This window comes from Salmo trutta, chromosome 28, assembly GCF_901001165.1.
Source record: "Salmo trutta chromosome 28, fSalTru1.1, whole genome shotgun sequence".
Classification (NCBI taxonomy): Eukaryota; Metazoa; Chordata; class Actinopteri; order Salmoniformes; family Salmonidae; genus Salmo; species Salmo trutta.
This window is the reverse complement of record NC_042984.1, coordinates 9,317,007-9,333,739: the sequence shown is the minus strand read 5'-3', so window position 1 is coordinate 9,333,739 and position 16,733 is coordinate 9,317,007. Positions and strand designations below refer to the sequence as shown.

The following is a 16,733-nucleotide window of genomic DNA, read 5'->3' as shown; positions in this document are numbered from 1 at the left end:
ATCTTTGGCAGGGCTGTGCTTCCGGAACAACAGATGAAAGTATAGTGTTTCAGGATATTACACCACTAAATCAACTGGTTCATGATCCCTGGGTGTAAATGACATGTAAGGCCCCTTTACGCAACAATACAACTCCTGTTAAATTTGGGATCTTAACCCTTTTAAATAACTCCACACTATTTTAGCACTGTTGACGTCAGGTGGCGAGCTTGCTTTGTGTGTAAAGTCTCGGGAGGTAAATGACTAACCAAAATTAACTTCTCCCTTATTGCCATTCATCTAATATCCTTCAGTTCAGACGCTATCTGACTGTTTGCAGGTATTGCTATTGCAGGCACTGACATCTCTCAGATCATCGGAGAAAAAAAAAAACATTAGGAAAGTGTAATTCAGATCTTGTATTGTTACAACACACCACTTTATCAATGCCTCGTCTTCCAATAGTACATACAGACGTAATTAGAAGCAAATGACCTCAAGGCAAGCAACAATGTAGGAAAACAATGGGTCCAGATTACGTGTGATTTATGGTGATACGCAATAAGATAAATTAAAATTGAGTTCAGAACATCAAAGCAACCTTATTTCTTAAAGCACCTTATATACAAGATGTCGCAAGGTTGCTTCCAACGAAATTTCACAGAATTCCAGAGTTCGGACTTGATAGACTTTGTTTGGCTCTTAGTGACGATAATTGCATGCAGCAGACCTAACATTACCATTACCCCCAAGCTGTTTCCCTAACAACGCCAACGGCCTTTCCCTTTTCCAAAGTACTCTGGTTCTACAGTAGAACAGGGCTCTGTGATAAGTGAAGGGAGCTTAAGGATAGGAATGATGATGGTGTCTAAGAATCGTTGACAGACATGTTCTCCACTTGGTTCTGGAGCTGGTCTCCACCTCCCTGTTTCTTCTTCTTCCCTCCATCCTGCTGCTTCTTCTGCTTCTTGGACGTCTCCACGTCAATAGGCGCTGGCTTCACAAACTTCAGCATCTCTGTCATACCTAAGAAAATGAATAGGAGAGGAATGAAAATGATGTCCACACACACAGTTTTTCATGGCAATACTAGTCATCAAATACGCATAGAACCAACTACAACTCTAGAGACATTTATGAAAATAAGTACTCTGTGAGAAAGACAACCTTTCATGACTACCATCTTCCACGCATAGGGCAAAAGTATTGCAGGCCCCTTCACAAAACCTGTTAAAAAAAAAATATACTGTGTCTCACCTGGAGGCATGAAGTTCCGGAGTACCTCTGGAATGACGACACCCTCTTCGGTCTGGTACGTCTCCAGAATAGCACACATTACACGTGTGGTGGCACACATGGTTGCGTTGAGCATGTGCACATAGTCAGCCTGAAAAACACAGGAAGTGTTGTTTTAAAACTGGTTCAAATATTCCATTTTACTATGAGTTTTTGATTATGGAAGCAAATCCGGATTCTATGTAAAGACTGGGTACTCTCACCTTGTCCATCATCTTTTTGGTCTGTCCATAGCGGATACGCAGCCGACGGGCCTGGTAGTCTAAACAGTTGGAGCAGGAGACCAGCTCTCTGAAGGCTGCGGAGCCTGGGAACCAGGCCTCCAAGTCCAGCTTCTTACTGGCTGCATGGTTCAGAGCACCTGGGTGGGAGCAGACAGACACAGCGGCTCAGACATCCCATGGTGTAACGCTGTGTTGTTTGTGTCGCACTGCTTTGCTCTATCTCGGCCAGGTCGCAGTTGTAAATGAGAACTTGTTCTCAACTAGCCTACCTGGTTAAATAAATAAAAAGACATGTAGGTAGTAAGACACCCTCAAAACAGCTTGCAAGGGAAATGTCCATTGTGTCACATATATCACACAGGATAAAAGGTCATTGTAATACCTTCCAATGAGAAGGTTCTTATTAAAAATGGCAAGTTAACATTTATGAGTGACTGTTATTGTCATGCTGAATACTTAAAGGAATAGTGCAAGATTCTGGCAATAAGAAATACCTCAGGATTTTGGCAATGAAGTCCTTTATCTTCTTCCCCAGATTCATATGAACTCATGGATACCATAGGCTTCCAGTTATTGCACAAAAGCTAGTTAGCATTGGCTCGTGAAACTACCTCCAACTTCCTTCATTCAGGACGCAGACATTTTTTCTCCACGAGTTCATCTGACTCTGGTGAAGTAGAAGGGGCTTAATTGCCAAAAGCCCAAAGTATCCCTTTAAAAGGCTCAGTGCAGTCAAAAACGTGACTTCCCTGTTTATCTATATTTTACACACTCCGAGGTTGGAATAATATTGTGAAAATGATGATGCTTTAGTGTAAGAGCTATTTGAAAAGATCACCTGAAATTTCAGCCTGTTTTGGTGGTTAATTAGTTTAGACCAATAAGAAAGAGTTCCAAACCTCTGCCAAAACAGCTAGTTTTCAGTTTTTCCATCCCCACTCAGACCACTCCCAGACAGTCCAAGCACAATTCTTGCTTGAGAAATTGCTCTTTGCTAAGAAGCTACTTTTGTTTCTTTTTGACCATTTTAATTGAAAACAATCACAGTAAGGTACTTTAATTGGTTACCCAGAAATGATTTGATATTGAGAAAAAAAAAAAACAGCTGCATTGGACTTTTATGCCCTATTTTACTTACCCAGAGTCAAATGGTCTTATGGATACCAATGTATGGTTTGGACCCTAGGTATGGCCCTGCGTGCAGTTTGAAGTACGTTGAAGGCGATTTCGCGAGCCAATGCTAAGTAGAGTTAGCACAATGACTGGCAAAAGGTAACATGTCACTGCACTAACGCTAGTAGCAACAATGAACCCCCCCCCACCTTTGCCACCACTGCTGAAAAAAAATCAGAGGGGAAACAAGACTTCCAGTCATTGTGCTAACGCTAGTTAGCATTGGCACACAAAACTACCCTCAACTCCCTTTAAACTGCACGCAGAATCTAGCACCATCCATTTAATCTAAAACTTGTATTTCAGAGCACACAATGTTTCAAATGACATCAAGACAGGATTTGTAGCAACTAGAGACTCAGTTCAAAATGTCACAATTCCCAACCTTAATCCATTATTTCTCAATAATCATTTTGGATACAGGTCTGCCAATCATCCTTCCTCCAAAAAGGACTTTTCTTTGGATTTACTTTCAGGAAGGTCCAAAACACAAATATCTTTGGGCCAACCACGTATGGAATTGCATGTGATAATTAGTCTCTGTCCCAGAGAGGAACAGACGTGTTAGGGAGGACCATCTGCAGGACCTACCTGAGACTATGTTGATGATGCGGTAGGGGATCCCTAGTGCCTGGTAGAACTCTTCAGCCGTCCCAATCATCTCATCCATCATCTCCCAGGACTTGTTGTCATGAGGAGAGGCAAAAACAAACTGCTCTATCTGGGGGCAGAGAGCATGTTCATTAGTATTTCACAATCATTAGCAGAGGCCCACCCCCCCAAAAAATGACCTTTTCTGGAAAATGTGTATCACTTGAAATGATCTGTAAATTGCCAATAATAACCAGACTTTATCCTTCTCCAATTAGGCCTATAAAATGCAAAGCACTACAACAAAGCTTTTTCCTTTTCTACACTGACCTTGACACAGCCACCATCTCTACTTTGAGAAAATGTCCACTTACCTTCTCAAACTGGTGCACCCTGAAGATGCCTCGGGTGTCACGCCCGTGGGAACCCACTTCCTGTCTGAAGCAGGTGGATAGGCCGGCGTAGCGCATGGGCAGTTCCTCTGGCTTCAGCCACTCGTCTCTCAGGAAGGCTGCGATGGGCTGCTCTGAAGTGGCAATCAGGTACTTCTCATCTATGGCCGTGTCCTCAGATTTCTCACTGCTCTTCCCAATCACCTGAGAGACAAGCAGAGAAGGCAGAGTGAATACATTACATAAAAACACCCACATATCAAGATGAACATCATATATATATATATATATATATATATATATATATATATATATATATATATATATATATATATATATATATATATATATATCTTAACATGCAACAAAACTGAGACATGAAAAAAAAACGTATATCGGGCCCTATCCCGCAATAGGAATGAAAGGAAGATTAGTTTAAAATCCATCATACCTTGTAAAGTTCATCATCAAACTGGCTGAGCTGGGCCACCTCCTGCATGACCTCTTTCCTCATGAAGAAGGGGGTGTAGAGCATTTGGTAGTTCTTGCTGTGGAGCATCCGCAGAGCATAATTGATCAATGCCTGCTCCAGGAAAACCAGTGGCCCCTACAAACACAAAAAGGGAAACACTCGGTAAGGATAACTATCAAGGACACACACTGAGTTTAACAGAATTACACCTGGTATGAATCGGCCTGTGAGTGTATTGGCTACATATGACAGTGTGTGACTAAGAACTTGCTTTGAGGAAGTAGCCACGGCTCCCAGCCACTATAGCTCCTTTCTCTCCGTCGTAGCCGTCGATCATGACTACCAGGTCTACGTGGGAATACTTCTTCTGCACAGTACAGTCTCCCCAGGTGCGCTCCACTTTGTTATCAGCATCCTGGCAAGGAGAGAGCGACAAGGTAAATTACAGAGTAGACAAGTAAACAAGAGGCAAAACAAAATTCATTCATGAGACAGAGGCAGCAGACAAGGCATGAGAATTTGAATTTTCTCCCTGAGGCAATGTGTACTTTCATCCACCTCCCTATTCCTGATGGGAATTCAAATTCCATGACACCCACCTCATCATTACTTATGGGCACAGATGGATGCAGGAGGTTCCCGATCTCTCGCAGGTATTGAAAGCGCTCCTCCTCCAGCTTCACCCTCTCACTGTCAGATTTCTGCACTGCCTCATCTACAAGCAGACGGACCTTCTTGATCTGGGTGACCGTGAGGGGCTAGAAAAAGGGGAAAATAGACATGAAACATACCCATGAGTATGGGACCCACAAGTCAAGCAGCATATAGATGAACTGCTGGCAGGCGAGTTGACCTACCGATAGTGTGTCTGCCGTTAGGGCCTCCAAGTTCTGGGCGTCGTCTGGGACAGAATCATCGTCATCCCCAACTGGCTCCCTCTTCTGTATACAGAAAAGGCACAGAACAGGGTGAACGGGTAGAAAGAAACTATCTGCATATAGAATAGAACATAATGCTTTCAGACTGATGGGGGGGACATGTAGCCATGTAGGTTACATAAAGCCTATATAGTTCACCAGCAGTTTCACAGGTTGTACCTTCATTTTCTCTCCAACTGTCTTGCTGCATAAATTCTTTGCCTTGTTGAGGTTGTCGGCAGTGAAACGACCTGGTGAGTATGGAAAGGGCAAGGGTCAGCGTCATATGCACGTCATGAATCAATATAATGGTGTTTGTGTCTTGCGCCTAGGTGTCAAGACAAGTAGCTGTAACGTTAGTGACGCTCACAGGCGACAATGAAGCAACCCCGTAACCATAACAATGTAGACTTGAGTAGTCCAACATTCAATCTCAGTCAAATCTGCATCCGTGCTATTTTCCATCTTGTCCCAATAACAGGGTCATATATAGATGGGATCCAGCTTGTCAAATTTACACCAAAAGTTTATATAATATTTTTGCATTTTAGCTAACCCTAACCCTTCACCTACTTATCCTAACCTGCTACGTAAATTATCCTAAACCTACAACGAAAAGTAAATTCTGGCAAAAGCTGGATCCCTTCTAGCCAAGACCCAATAACAGCTGTGGGACGCTGAGGAGAGGTTTTGATCCTTTGCTATGGACGGGGATTGCATCAGATTGTAGCTACAGTCAGTGTGGATAGGATGACGTAGCTAACCATCGTTTAGGTTTTCCTTGATAGTTTAGCTACTGAAGCATACATTGTTTTAGTTAGCTAAATTGATGTTAGACAACAATGAACGACATATCAGGTATAGCCTAACTAAAGACATGGGAAAGAAAAGTTATTGGTTGTGGTTAGTGAACTAACGTAGCTGGATAGCTAACTGGCTATACATAGTCATTTGCTAACTACCGGTGACTAACTAGCTAGCTAACGCAGGCTACCAACTAACCAGAGTTTAGCTGAGAATATCCAGGCAGATAATTCACAATAAATTATCTAAAAACGTGAACTGACGTATTATGCTTGAATTTCTTAATTTGTATCTGGGTGACTACAAGGCCGGCTTTTAACTACCTATAATAAATGCATGAAGCTAGCAAGCCATGTGAGTGGACACCACCATCAGATTCAATGAATGCTAACGCTAGCTTGCAGTCGGAACTTACATTTTCTCCATTCTGTATCTGCGTGTACTAGTTTATCCACAAGTGACACATCTTTGAACCTTTTTCTTTGAGTTTCTCTGATTACTTCAGGATCACCGCCTTTATCGGTTCGAAATTGGTCTAAATCGAGCACCATGATGATTCCACGCTTTGATGACTGTCAAAAACAGTGCAGAGTAACAGAAAAAGCAAGCCGGTGTGAAAAGTACCAGCGGCACAAACGATTACGTCACTTCCTTCTTCTTCTTCTTCGATGAGATTTAACGGTGGGTGGCATCCAATATGTTGCATTACCGCCACCAACTTGACTGGAGTACAACTCCCTTATACTTCAAAAAAATAAATAAATAAAAACAAGTCAAATCAAATTGTATTGGTCACATATACATGGTTAGCAGATGTTAATGAGAGTGTAGCGAAATGCTTGTGTTTCTAGTTCCCGACAGTGCAGTATATCTAACAAGTAATATAACAATTCACCAACAACTACCTAATACACACAAATCTAAAGGGTTGAGTGAGAATGTGTACATTTTTTTTATTTATTATTATTATTTTTTTCACCTTTATTTAACCAGGTAGGCAAGTTGAGAACAAGTTCTCATTTACAATTGCGACCTGGCCAAGATAAAGCAAAGCAGTTCGACAAAATACAAAAACACAGAGTTACACACGGAGTAAAACAACATACAATCAATGATACAGTAGAAAAAAATAAGACTATATACACAATGTGAGCAAATGATGTGAGATAAGGGAGGTAAAGGCAAAAAAGGCCATGGTGGCAGAGTAAATAAAGTATAGCAAGTAAAACACTGGAATGGTAGATTTGTTATTTGAAAATGTTCGTCTAGCAATGATCAACAACCAATTTGACAGAGCCTGAAGAATTTTGAAAATAATAATTGGCAAATGTTGCACAATCCAGGTGTGGAAAGCTCTTAGAGGCTTCCCCAGAAACACTGACAGCTGTAATGGCTGCCAAAAGTGACTCTAACATGTATTGACTAGGGGGTTGAATACTTGTCTAACCAAGATAGTGTTTTATTGTTCATTTATTTTACAAACGTTAGACATTTTCTTCCACTTTGACATGAGTGTTTTGTGTAGAGCGTTGACCAGAAAAATTACAATTTAATACATTTTAATCCCACTTTGCTACCAAACGTAAATAAAGTCAAGGGGTGTGAACACTTTCTGAAGGAACTCCAATTATAATTTAATGGCTTCCGATCCACCTGCGCTAGAGATCTACAGATACGTGCGGTGTGTTCCCTGACCTCTATCAAAGTGAATTACAAAAAATAAAAATCCCTTTTGATTATCTACAAATATTTATCCTATTACAGCTGTGTTTATTAATTAATGTACAGATCTCATTTTCAATAGCTTTCAGTTCAAATGACATTACATTTAAAACCACTTGAGTTTAGGTCTTTGACATACCCTCCTATTAGAATTGCCATTTTCATTTAACAGATTTTACATTAATATTACCTGTGATTTGTCTACATTTTTATTGCTCACTATCCATATGAGTGTCACAGAATAAGTCGTACTCATCGTTGAAAATGTCATACATGAGAGAGAAAGACCAAGGCGCAGCGGAAGTGTGGACACTCATGTTTCTTTAATTAACAAAACAAGTAAAGTATCCACTGGAAAACCAAAAACAGTACTCACTACAGCAAACAGTTTTGCAGGCTCACAAAGCAAGTGCAAAAACAATTCCCCACAACCCCAAAGACAAACACACACACCTATATAGGACTTCCAATCAAAGGCAACTATACACACCTGCCTTCAATTGGAAGTCCCAATCATCAACCCAACATTTAACAAACACAAACCCCCTGCCACATCCTGACCTAGACTAAGCAATACGCCCTCTGCTGGTCAGGACGTGACAATGAGCTACAGATCTACATCCAAGTGCGATGGGTTCCTTGACCTCTTATGAAAGATAGACCTTTTTCTAAATTCCTTCCCTTTTGATTTTCTAAAATGTCAACTAGCACAGATTTAGATATTAATTCACATACAGATCAAATTTAATAGCTTTCAGTCCAAATGACATATACATCTTAAACCACTTGATGTTAAGTCACTGGCTTCACTCTCTCCATAGTACACCCATTCCATTACAAAGTGCATTTTACATTGCACTGATTTTACTTGAGTATGTATTGTGGTAGGTCTAATTTTCAATACTTTGTTATCCATATGAGCTACAGGTCTACAGACATGTGCAGCGGCTTCCTTGACCTTTCTTATCAAAGGTTGTCCACTTGGAAATATTTTTGAAATTACTGCTTTGGTTAGTAATTCACGTACACATATTTTCTAAAGCTTTAAATCCAGATGGTTTTGAAATGTAACAAATACTTTCCAATATTGTACATATTTAACATAGTCACCTCAAATACTTGGAATCCTTGATAAAGATGAGCAAAAAAAGACTAAAATAACTAATTTAAATACTGAACTATATTGTCTGCTCAATAATTGGGGAAATTATATATTATTATACAATTGGTTAGAAAAAGCGATTTTGTTTAACAAGTTAGAATTTAAAAAAGTTGACACCTCTTTTTTCAATACTCCAGCACACTCCCCTTGCTAGGATAATGACACTGAGCCTTTTTCTAAAATGTTTTATGAAATTGGATAACACATTGGGAGAGAAGGGTGTTTTCACATACAGTCCTCATTAAAAGAACCGATCTCAGTCCTCTTTAAAGTAAACTTTGATGTAACTTTGTGTACTAACAACGTGAATGTGTTTTGCAGAGCATACAAACATGACGACAACCATCCGTGGAGATCAGTGGACAAAGGGCTGGACAACGGGCCTCACCGAAAAAAACACATGGTTTCCAAGAAAGACAGTATCGGAGGGCAGAGATATGGGTAACAGCTGATGCATTGGTCCAGAGCCAGGCGGCATTGGCAGAGAGTCAAGCGGAGAATGACGTGTTGAAGAGGGCGAGGAACGAGATGGAGTCACAATCCATGCCAGGCACACCTGTGAGCTCTGGAACTTCACCTCAGACAGGCAGAGTCAACATACCTGGCGGGTTCACCAGGTTGTCGGTTCACCCTGACATTTCCATTCCTCTTCTGACAACCTAACTTGACCAACTGCTCACCAGGCACAGCAAGGGCCGTCCGGATTGTTTTGTTGTTCTACTATAGCCTAATAAACAAATGCAGGTGGCTTATATCTTCAAAATGCTTTAAATGCTTTATTATCCAAATGTGAAAGCATATACTGTACTGTATTTATTCATCAGCATTTTTATGCTTTCGTTAATAAAATACTCTTTCAAATACCAATGTTTATTTTAGTTATGGATCCTTAATGAATTACTATGGGAATAAATATCACTAAATTACAGAAATATTGGAACAAAGTTGTCTAATGAAGGTAAACAAACTGTTGCTTACTGGAAAATACTCTTTCAAACACACGGTCACAGTGTACAGCACCATTATGGCTATTAGCAGGTAGCTGGACAATAGACTTGCCTAGAAGGAGGGTAGGGGGAGAATTCTATCGTCAAATGTATTTCTTTCCGTGGTTGGCTGCAATTTGAGTTTAATCCACCAGAAAAGACAAAACAAATAATAGAACAAAAAGTATTATTATTACGTATCACATCGGACCGTGATTGGGAGTCCCATAGGGCGGCGCACCATTGGCCCAGCGTTTCTCTCCCTCTAAAAACAGAAATAAATGTTTTAATCTTTACAAATATTATTTTGGCCTTTATTCAAATTACAATTGCTCACTTTATTTAAAAAAAAAATATGAAATAACCTCCAAAATATTGTTATATCTTATCAAGTTAATGGCACAGTCATATAGCCCGGCACCTACATAAAGCTGAGTGGCTCACTCATTCATGGCTTTGGATCAAAATAAATAAGTACCAACATTCTTTTTTATAGTATTTAATAAAGAAATATTTTGGTTATCCTCACCTGGATACCATGTACAGTATTATAATAGCCCATTGTGGCAACAGCGCCTCTTCAACCTCAGGAGGCTGAAGAAATTTGGCTTGTCACCCAAAACCCTGACAGACTTTTACAGATGCACAATCGAGAGCATCCCGTTGGTCTGTATCACAGCCTGGTACGGCAACTGCTCCGCCCACAACCTCAAGGCTCTCCAGAGGGTGGTGCGGTCTGCACAACGCATCACCGGGGGCAAACTACCTGCCCTCCATGACACCTACAGCACCCGATGTCACAGGAAGGCCAAAAAGATCATCAAGGACAACAACCACTACCATCCAGAAGGTGAGGTCAGTACAGGTGCATCAAAGCTGGGACCAAGAGACTGAAAAACAGCTTCTATCTCAAGGCCATCAGACTGCTAAACAGCAATCACTAACTCAGAGAGGCTGCTCCCTACATTGAGACCCAATCACTGGATCACTAATCACTTTAAACAATGCCACTTTAAATAATGCCACATTAATAATGTTTATATATCTTACATTACTCATATCATATGTATATACTGTATTTTATATCTATTGCACCTTGCCTATGCCGCTCGGCCATCGCTCATCCATAAAGCCAACTCCTCCTTTGGTCGTCTCTCCTTCCAGTTCTCTGCTGCCAATGACTGGAACGAACTACAAAAATCTCTGAAACTGGAAACACATCTCCCTCACTAGCTTTAAGCACCAGCTATCAGAGCAGCTCCCAGATCACTGCACCTGTACATAGCCCATCTATAATTTAGCCCAAACTACTACCCCTTCCCCTACTGTATTTATTTATTTTATTTATTTTGCTCCTTTGCACCATATTATTTATATTTGAACTTTGAACTTTCTTCAAATAACAAATCTACCATTCCAGTGTTTTACTTGCTATACTTTATTTACTCTGCCACCATGGCCTTTTTTGCCTTTACCTCCCTTATCTTTTAAAATTGATTCAATAGATTGAGGGAAAACAATCTACACACAATACCCCATAATGACAAAGCAAAAACGGGTTTAGACATTTTTGCAAATGTATTAAAAATGAAACTGAAATATCACATTTGTATGAGTATTCAGAAATGTTTAGGGAGCAAGTGGGTAAAATTGACTGGTCACCTGTGCTGGATAGTATAGGGGTAGACAGTGCCTGGGAAGCCTTTAAATGTAGATTCCTTGATGTGGTGAATGTGATGGCTCCCATTAGACAGGTCAGGGTAAAGTAGAGATCTAGCCCTTGGTTTAATCATGAGATTCTAGAATCTATCCAAGCAAGGAATAAGGCCTTTAAGACATTTTAAGAACTCTCGAGCAGCCTGATTTTGTCCTATATAAACGTCACAGAAATGAAGCACAGAGCAGGATGGATGAAACTAAGAGGGGTTACTTTGAGAAAATCATTGAGAACAAAAATGACCCTAAAAAGCTTTGGAAATCATTTAAGGAACTAGGCTGTTGTAGTACTACCAAAAACAAACTAAACAGTATTGGATTGAACATAAGGGGGGAGATGGTATATGAAAAAGCCGAGTTTGCCAATTAATTCAACTCTAATGTTTTTAAATTACTTCTGTTGGCAGCAAGCTAGTTAGCAAGTGTTGTGGAATATTGAATCAAAATATTTCACAGATACCGGAACTTGTAAATTCAATTAGACTTTATTACAAAGTAACAAAGCCGAGCAATTCCATGGAAGAACCGAATTCTCTTGCCACAGACCTCAGGCTTTATAGGTTTCCATTTTCAGATAACACACATGGTCACTCCCCTCTATGTAGATGATTAACACCCCTTGGCTTCTTGCCACCATTCTTGCTTGTTTACCAATTCAATTGGTGGCTTATCCATACACAAATGCATGTGTCTGTCCCATGATACTCATGGGACTACACAAAGGCTCTCCCCAAGCCTGTAATGGCACAGACATACATATACAATACAATCACATGCCTTAACACTAGTCACAGGACCAAGCAATGGCTTCCCTCAGGCCTACAACAGCACAGGCATACATACATAATGCAATTGCATGTCTCAAGGCTAGTCACAAGACCAGGTAATGACTTCCCTCAGGCCTATAACAACAACACAGGCACACATTTTCCGCTTACGTTCTGTTTTTGCATGTCTAGTGATTAACTCCATGTTGACCCAGTCTGTACATTCACCTGAGCTCAGCCTTTATTCTGCTTACACATGTCTATTAATTAACCCTATGTTTTCTGTCTCAATACTGCTGGGAGAACAGTCAAGATACTGGAAAATCAACCATTGTCATGAATTTTCACCTACACAAGCTGCCCAAAAGTTCTGGTTTGTTTGGAAACAACCAAGTCAAGAAGTATTACGCCGAGTTACAGGTTCAACCAAACTCTTTTGCAAAGGTAGCAACAGCCAAAATAGTCAATATGCTAGCAGAGCTTAAAATGCTCCAAAACCACAGGCTTGGATAATATTCCTACAAGGTTTCTTATAGTATCACGTTTTAAGGTAAGATCCAGAATCAGACAACGTCAAAGTAACAACAGTTTATTACTCCAACAGGGGCAGGCAGAAGACAGGTCAAGGGCAGGAAAGGGTCAGTAATCCAGATAGGTGGGGTAAGGTACAGGACGGCAGGCAGGCTCAGGGTAGGCAGAAATGGTCAACACCAGGAAAACTAGAAAACCAGAACAATCCCGAGACCGGAACAGAGGGAAAAACGCTGGTAGGCTTGATGAAACAAAACGAACAGACAGAACACAGGTATAAATACACTGGGGATAATGGGGAAGATGGGCGACACCTGGAGGGGGGTGGAGACAATAATAAAGACAGGTGAAACAGATCAGGGTTTGACAGTACCCCCCCCCCCTCTAGGGGCGCCACCTGGCGTCCTACCTGGGCACATACCTGGTTGACTGGGATTTTGGCGTTGGAAATCCGCAACGAGGCCTGGGTCCAGGATGTCCCTGGCGAGGACCCAGCACCTCTCCTCTCCTCATAAACCGCCCAGTCAACCAGGTACTGGAACCCCCTTCCTCGAGGTCGAACCTTCAGGAGACGCCTCACTGTGTATGCCGGTTGGCCGTTGATGAGACGGGGGAGAGGGGTGGGACTGGAAACAGGAGACAAAGGGCTGTGAGACATGGGTTTAAGTCTGGACACATGAAAGGTGGGATGTATTTGAAGGGTACGGCGCAACAGACGGTGAACAGCAGAGGGGCTAATCATTTTGGAGATGGAAAACGGGCCGATAAACTGGGGGGAGAGTTTGCGGGATTCCGGGATCCCGGGTAGTTAGCCGTACCTTCTGCCCGAGATGATACCGGGGAGCCGGGGTCTGATGGCAATCCGCTTGCTGTCAATACTTGGAGGTAATCTTGAGGAGGGCCGACCGGGCTCTCCTCCAGGTACGACGACAGCGGCGGACAAACATCTGGGCAGAAGGTATGCCGACCTCTTCTTCTTGCTTGGGGAAAGAACTGTGGCTGATACCCCAGGGAACATTCAAATGGCGATAGGCCCGTGGCAGAGCATGGAATGGTGTTGCGGGCATATTCTACCCACACAAGCTGCTGGCTCCAGGTGGTGGGGTTGGCGGAGACCAGGCAGCGCAGAGTTGTCTCGAGGTCCTGGTTGGCTCGCTCCGACAGCCCGTTGGACTGGGGGTGGAATCCAGAGGACAGGCTGGCCGATGATCCAATGAGGGTGCAGAACGCCTTCCAGAACCAGGACGAGAACTGAGGACACCGGTCGGAGATCATGTCCACGGCCAGTCCATGGATTCGGAAGACGTGCTGCACCATGAGCTGGGCCGTCTCCTTGGCCGAGGGTAGTTTGGGGAGAGGAATGAAGTGGGCTGCTTTGAAAAACCAGTCGAACACAGTCAGGATGGCAGGGTTACCCTCAGATGGGGGGAGACCCATGATGAAATCCAGGGATATGTGGGACCAGGGACGGTGAGGGACAGGCAGTGGTTGAAGAAGACCAGCCTGTCTGGGCAAGAAGAGCTTGCCAAGGAGTCTTGTTCTGAGCACAGACCGTGCAGGCGGTGACAAACGCGGCGACATCCTGAACCATAGTAGGCCACCAAAAGCGTTGTCGCACGAAGGCAAGCCTGGAGGAATTGGCCCACTCCAGGACCGCGGAGCAGATAGCATCGGGCACAAACATCCGGTTATCTGGGCACCCCTAAAGGTTCGGCTGGGACCGCTGCGCCTCCCGGACCTGTTTCCCTATAACCCCCGCTGAGCGCCGTCGCCAGGCACAAGGTGGGAAGGATTGTCTCGGGCTCCGTGGTGCTAACTGTGGGGCTATAGTGGCGAGACAGGGCATCCAGCTTGACGTTCTTGGACCCCGGCTGGTAAGAGAGGGAAAAGTTGAACCGGGTAAACAGCAGGGCCCATCTCGCTTGTCTGGAGTTGAGGCGCTTGGCGATGTGGAGATACTCCAGGTTTTTGAACGGATGTTCCGCCCCTTCCAGCCTGTGCCTCAATTCCTCCAAAGCCATCTTCACCACGAGAAGCTCCCGACTCCCCACATCGTAGTTCCTCTCCGTGGTGTTGAGGCGGTGGGAGAAGAAGGCGCAGGGATGCAGCTTAAGGTCCAGGGCAGAACATTGGGACAGGACAGCCCACACTCCGACATCCGAAGCATCGGCTTCCACCACGAACTGACGGGAAGGGTCAGGATGAACCAAGATAGAGGCTGTGGTGAAGCGAAGCAATGTTTGAGGTCCCGGAACGCCCGGTCAGCGACAGAGTACCACGTGAACAGAATCTTGGTAGAGGTGAGTGCAGACAGGGGGAAGCCAGGGTGCTGTAACCCCAGATAAAGCAGCAATAAAAGTTGGCAAATCCCAGCAAACGTTGCAGCTGCACTCTGGACATAGGCTGAGGCCAATCCGCCACCGCTCTCACCTTCCCGGGATCCAGCTGCACAATCCCAGCAGAGATGATGTAACCCAGAAAGGGAATGGTGGAGCGATTTAACCCGCACTTCTCCACCTTCACAAACAGCTGAATCTCCAGAAGGCGTTGTAGAACCTGCCGGACGTGGAGCACGTGCTCTTGGGGTGAGCGGGAGAAGACGAGGATGTCATCAAAGTAGATGAAGACGAACCGGTTCAACATATCACGGAGAACATCGTTTACCACAGCCTGGAACTCAGCAGGGGCATTGGTGAGGCCAAAATGCATGACCAGATACTCGTAGTGGCCGCTGGCCGTGTTGAAGGTGGTCTTCCACTCGTCCCCCTCTCGTATCCGCACCAGGTGGTATGCGTTTCGTAGCTCCAACACTGTGGCCCCCTGGAGGGGCTCAAAGGCAGAGGAAATTAGTGGTAGCGGGTAATGGTTCTTTACAGTAATGTCATTGAGTCCTCAGTAGTCAATGCACAGGAGCAGGGTATTTGTTATTTTTCCCCACGAAGAACACTGCGCCGGCAGGAGAGGAAGAGGGATGTTCCCGGGGTGGCGTGGTGCTAGGGAGAAGGCCAATCCCGCAATCATAGGGACGGTGCGGTGGAAGCAAAGTGCCCCGGGCCTTGCTGAACACGTCCCGGAGGTCCTGGTACTCCACAGAGATGGCGGAGAGGTCTGGGGCACCTTCTGAGCCCCAGACCTTCTTAGGGTTGTTGTCCTGATTGAAGGTGAACCTTCACCCCAGTCTGACGTCCAGTGCTCTGGAGCAGGTTTTCCATCAAGGATCTCTCTGTACTTTGCTCCGTTCATCTTTCCATCAATCCTGACTAGTCTCCCAGTCCCTGCCACTGAAAAGCTTCCCTTGGCATTCAGGCAAAAGAGTTCAATCTTGGTTTCATCAGACCAGAGAATCTTATATCTCCTTTATGTTAGAGTCCTTTAGGTGCCTTTTGGTAATCTCCAAGTGGGCTATCATGTGTTGTTTACTGAGGAGTGGCTTCTGTCTGGCCACTCTACCATAAAGGCCTGATTGGTGGAGTGCTACAGAGATGGTTGTCCTTCTGGAAGGTTCTCCCATCTCCACAGAGGAACTCTGGAGCTCTGTCAGAGTGACCATCGGGCCCTGACCAAGGCCCTTCTCCCCCGATTGCTCAGTTTGGCTGAGCTGCCAGCTCTAAGAGGAGTCTTGGTGGTTCCAAACTTCTCCAAATATAAGAATGATGATGGATGCCACGGTGATCTTGGGGACCTTCAATGCTGCAGAAAAATGGTACCCTTCCCCAGATCTGTGCCTCAACACAATCCTGTCTCGGAGCTCTACGGACAATTCCTTTGACCTCATGGTGTCACGTCCTGACCAGTATAGAGGATATTTTGTTATTGTAGTTTGGTCAGGACGTGGCAGAGGGTAGTTTTTGGTCACTGGTGTTTGTATTTCTATGTGTATATTCTAGGGTAGTTTTTCTATGTGTAGGTTGGGTGCTGGACTCTCAACCGGAGGCAGGTGTTTCTAGTTGCCTCTGATTGGGAGTCCTATAAATAGGTGTGTGTTTTGTTTGTCACCTGTG

The 16,733-nt window shown here is 43.7% G+C and overlaps 1 protein-coding gene across 1 annotated transcript; it reads right to left on the bottom strand.

Annotated features, from left to right (window-relative positions):
* Window positions 1–669: 669 nt before the first annotated feature.
* LOC115165410 (serine--tRNA ligase, cytoplasmic) lies at window positions 670–6,493 on the bottom strand. Its single transcript, XM_029718493.1, has 11 exons — window positions 6,264–6,493; window positions 5,225–5,295; window positions 4,985–5,068; window positions 4,727–4,885; window positions 4,399–4,542; window positions 4,107–4,262; window positions 3,638–3,859; window positions 3,264–3,393; window positions 1,479–1,636; window positions 1,237–1,366; window positions 670–1,005 (listed from the first exon to the last, which is right to left on the bottom strand). Exons 1-11 carry the CDS (start codon window positions 6,397–6,399, stop codon window positions 848–850), a joined length of 1,548 nt encoding a protein of 515 aa, XP_029574353.1. The 5' UTR covers window positions 6,400–6,493; the 3' UTR covers window positions 670–847.
* Between the last annotated feature and the right edge of the window lie 10,240 nt (window positions 6,494–16,733).

Coding starts and splice junctions, on each gene's coding strand:
- LOC115165410 (XM_029718493.1), bottom strand. CDS start 6,399: ATGGTGCTCGATTTAGACCAATTTCGAACCGATAAAGGCGGTGATCCT. Junction 4,543..4,726: donor TGCCCATAAGTAATGATGAG/GTGGGTGTCATG, acceptor TCTCCTTGCCAG/GATGCTGATAACAAAGTGGA. Junction 3,860..4,106: donor TTGATGATGAACTTTACAAG/GTATGATGGATT, acceptor CTTGTCTCTCAG/GTGATTGGGAAGAGCAGTGA.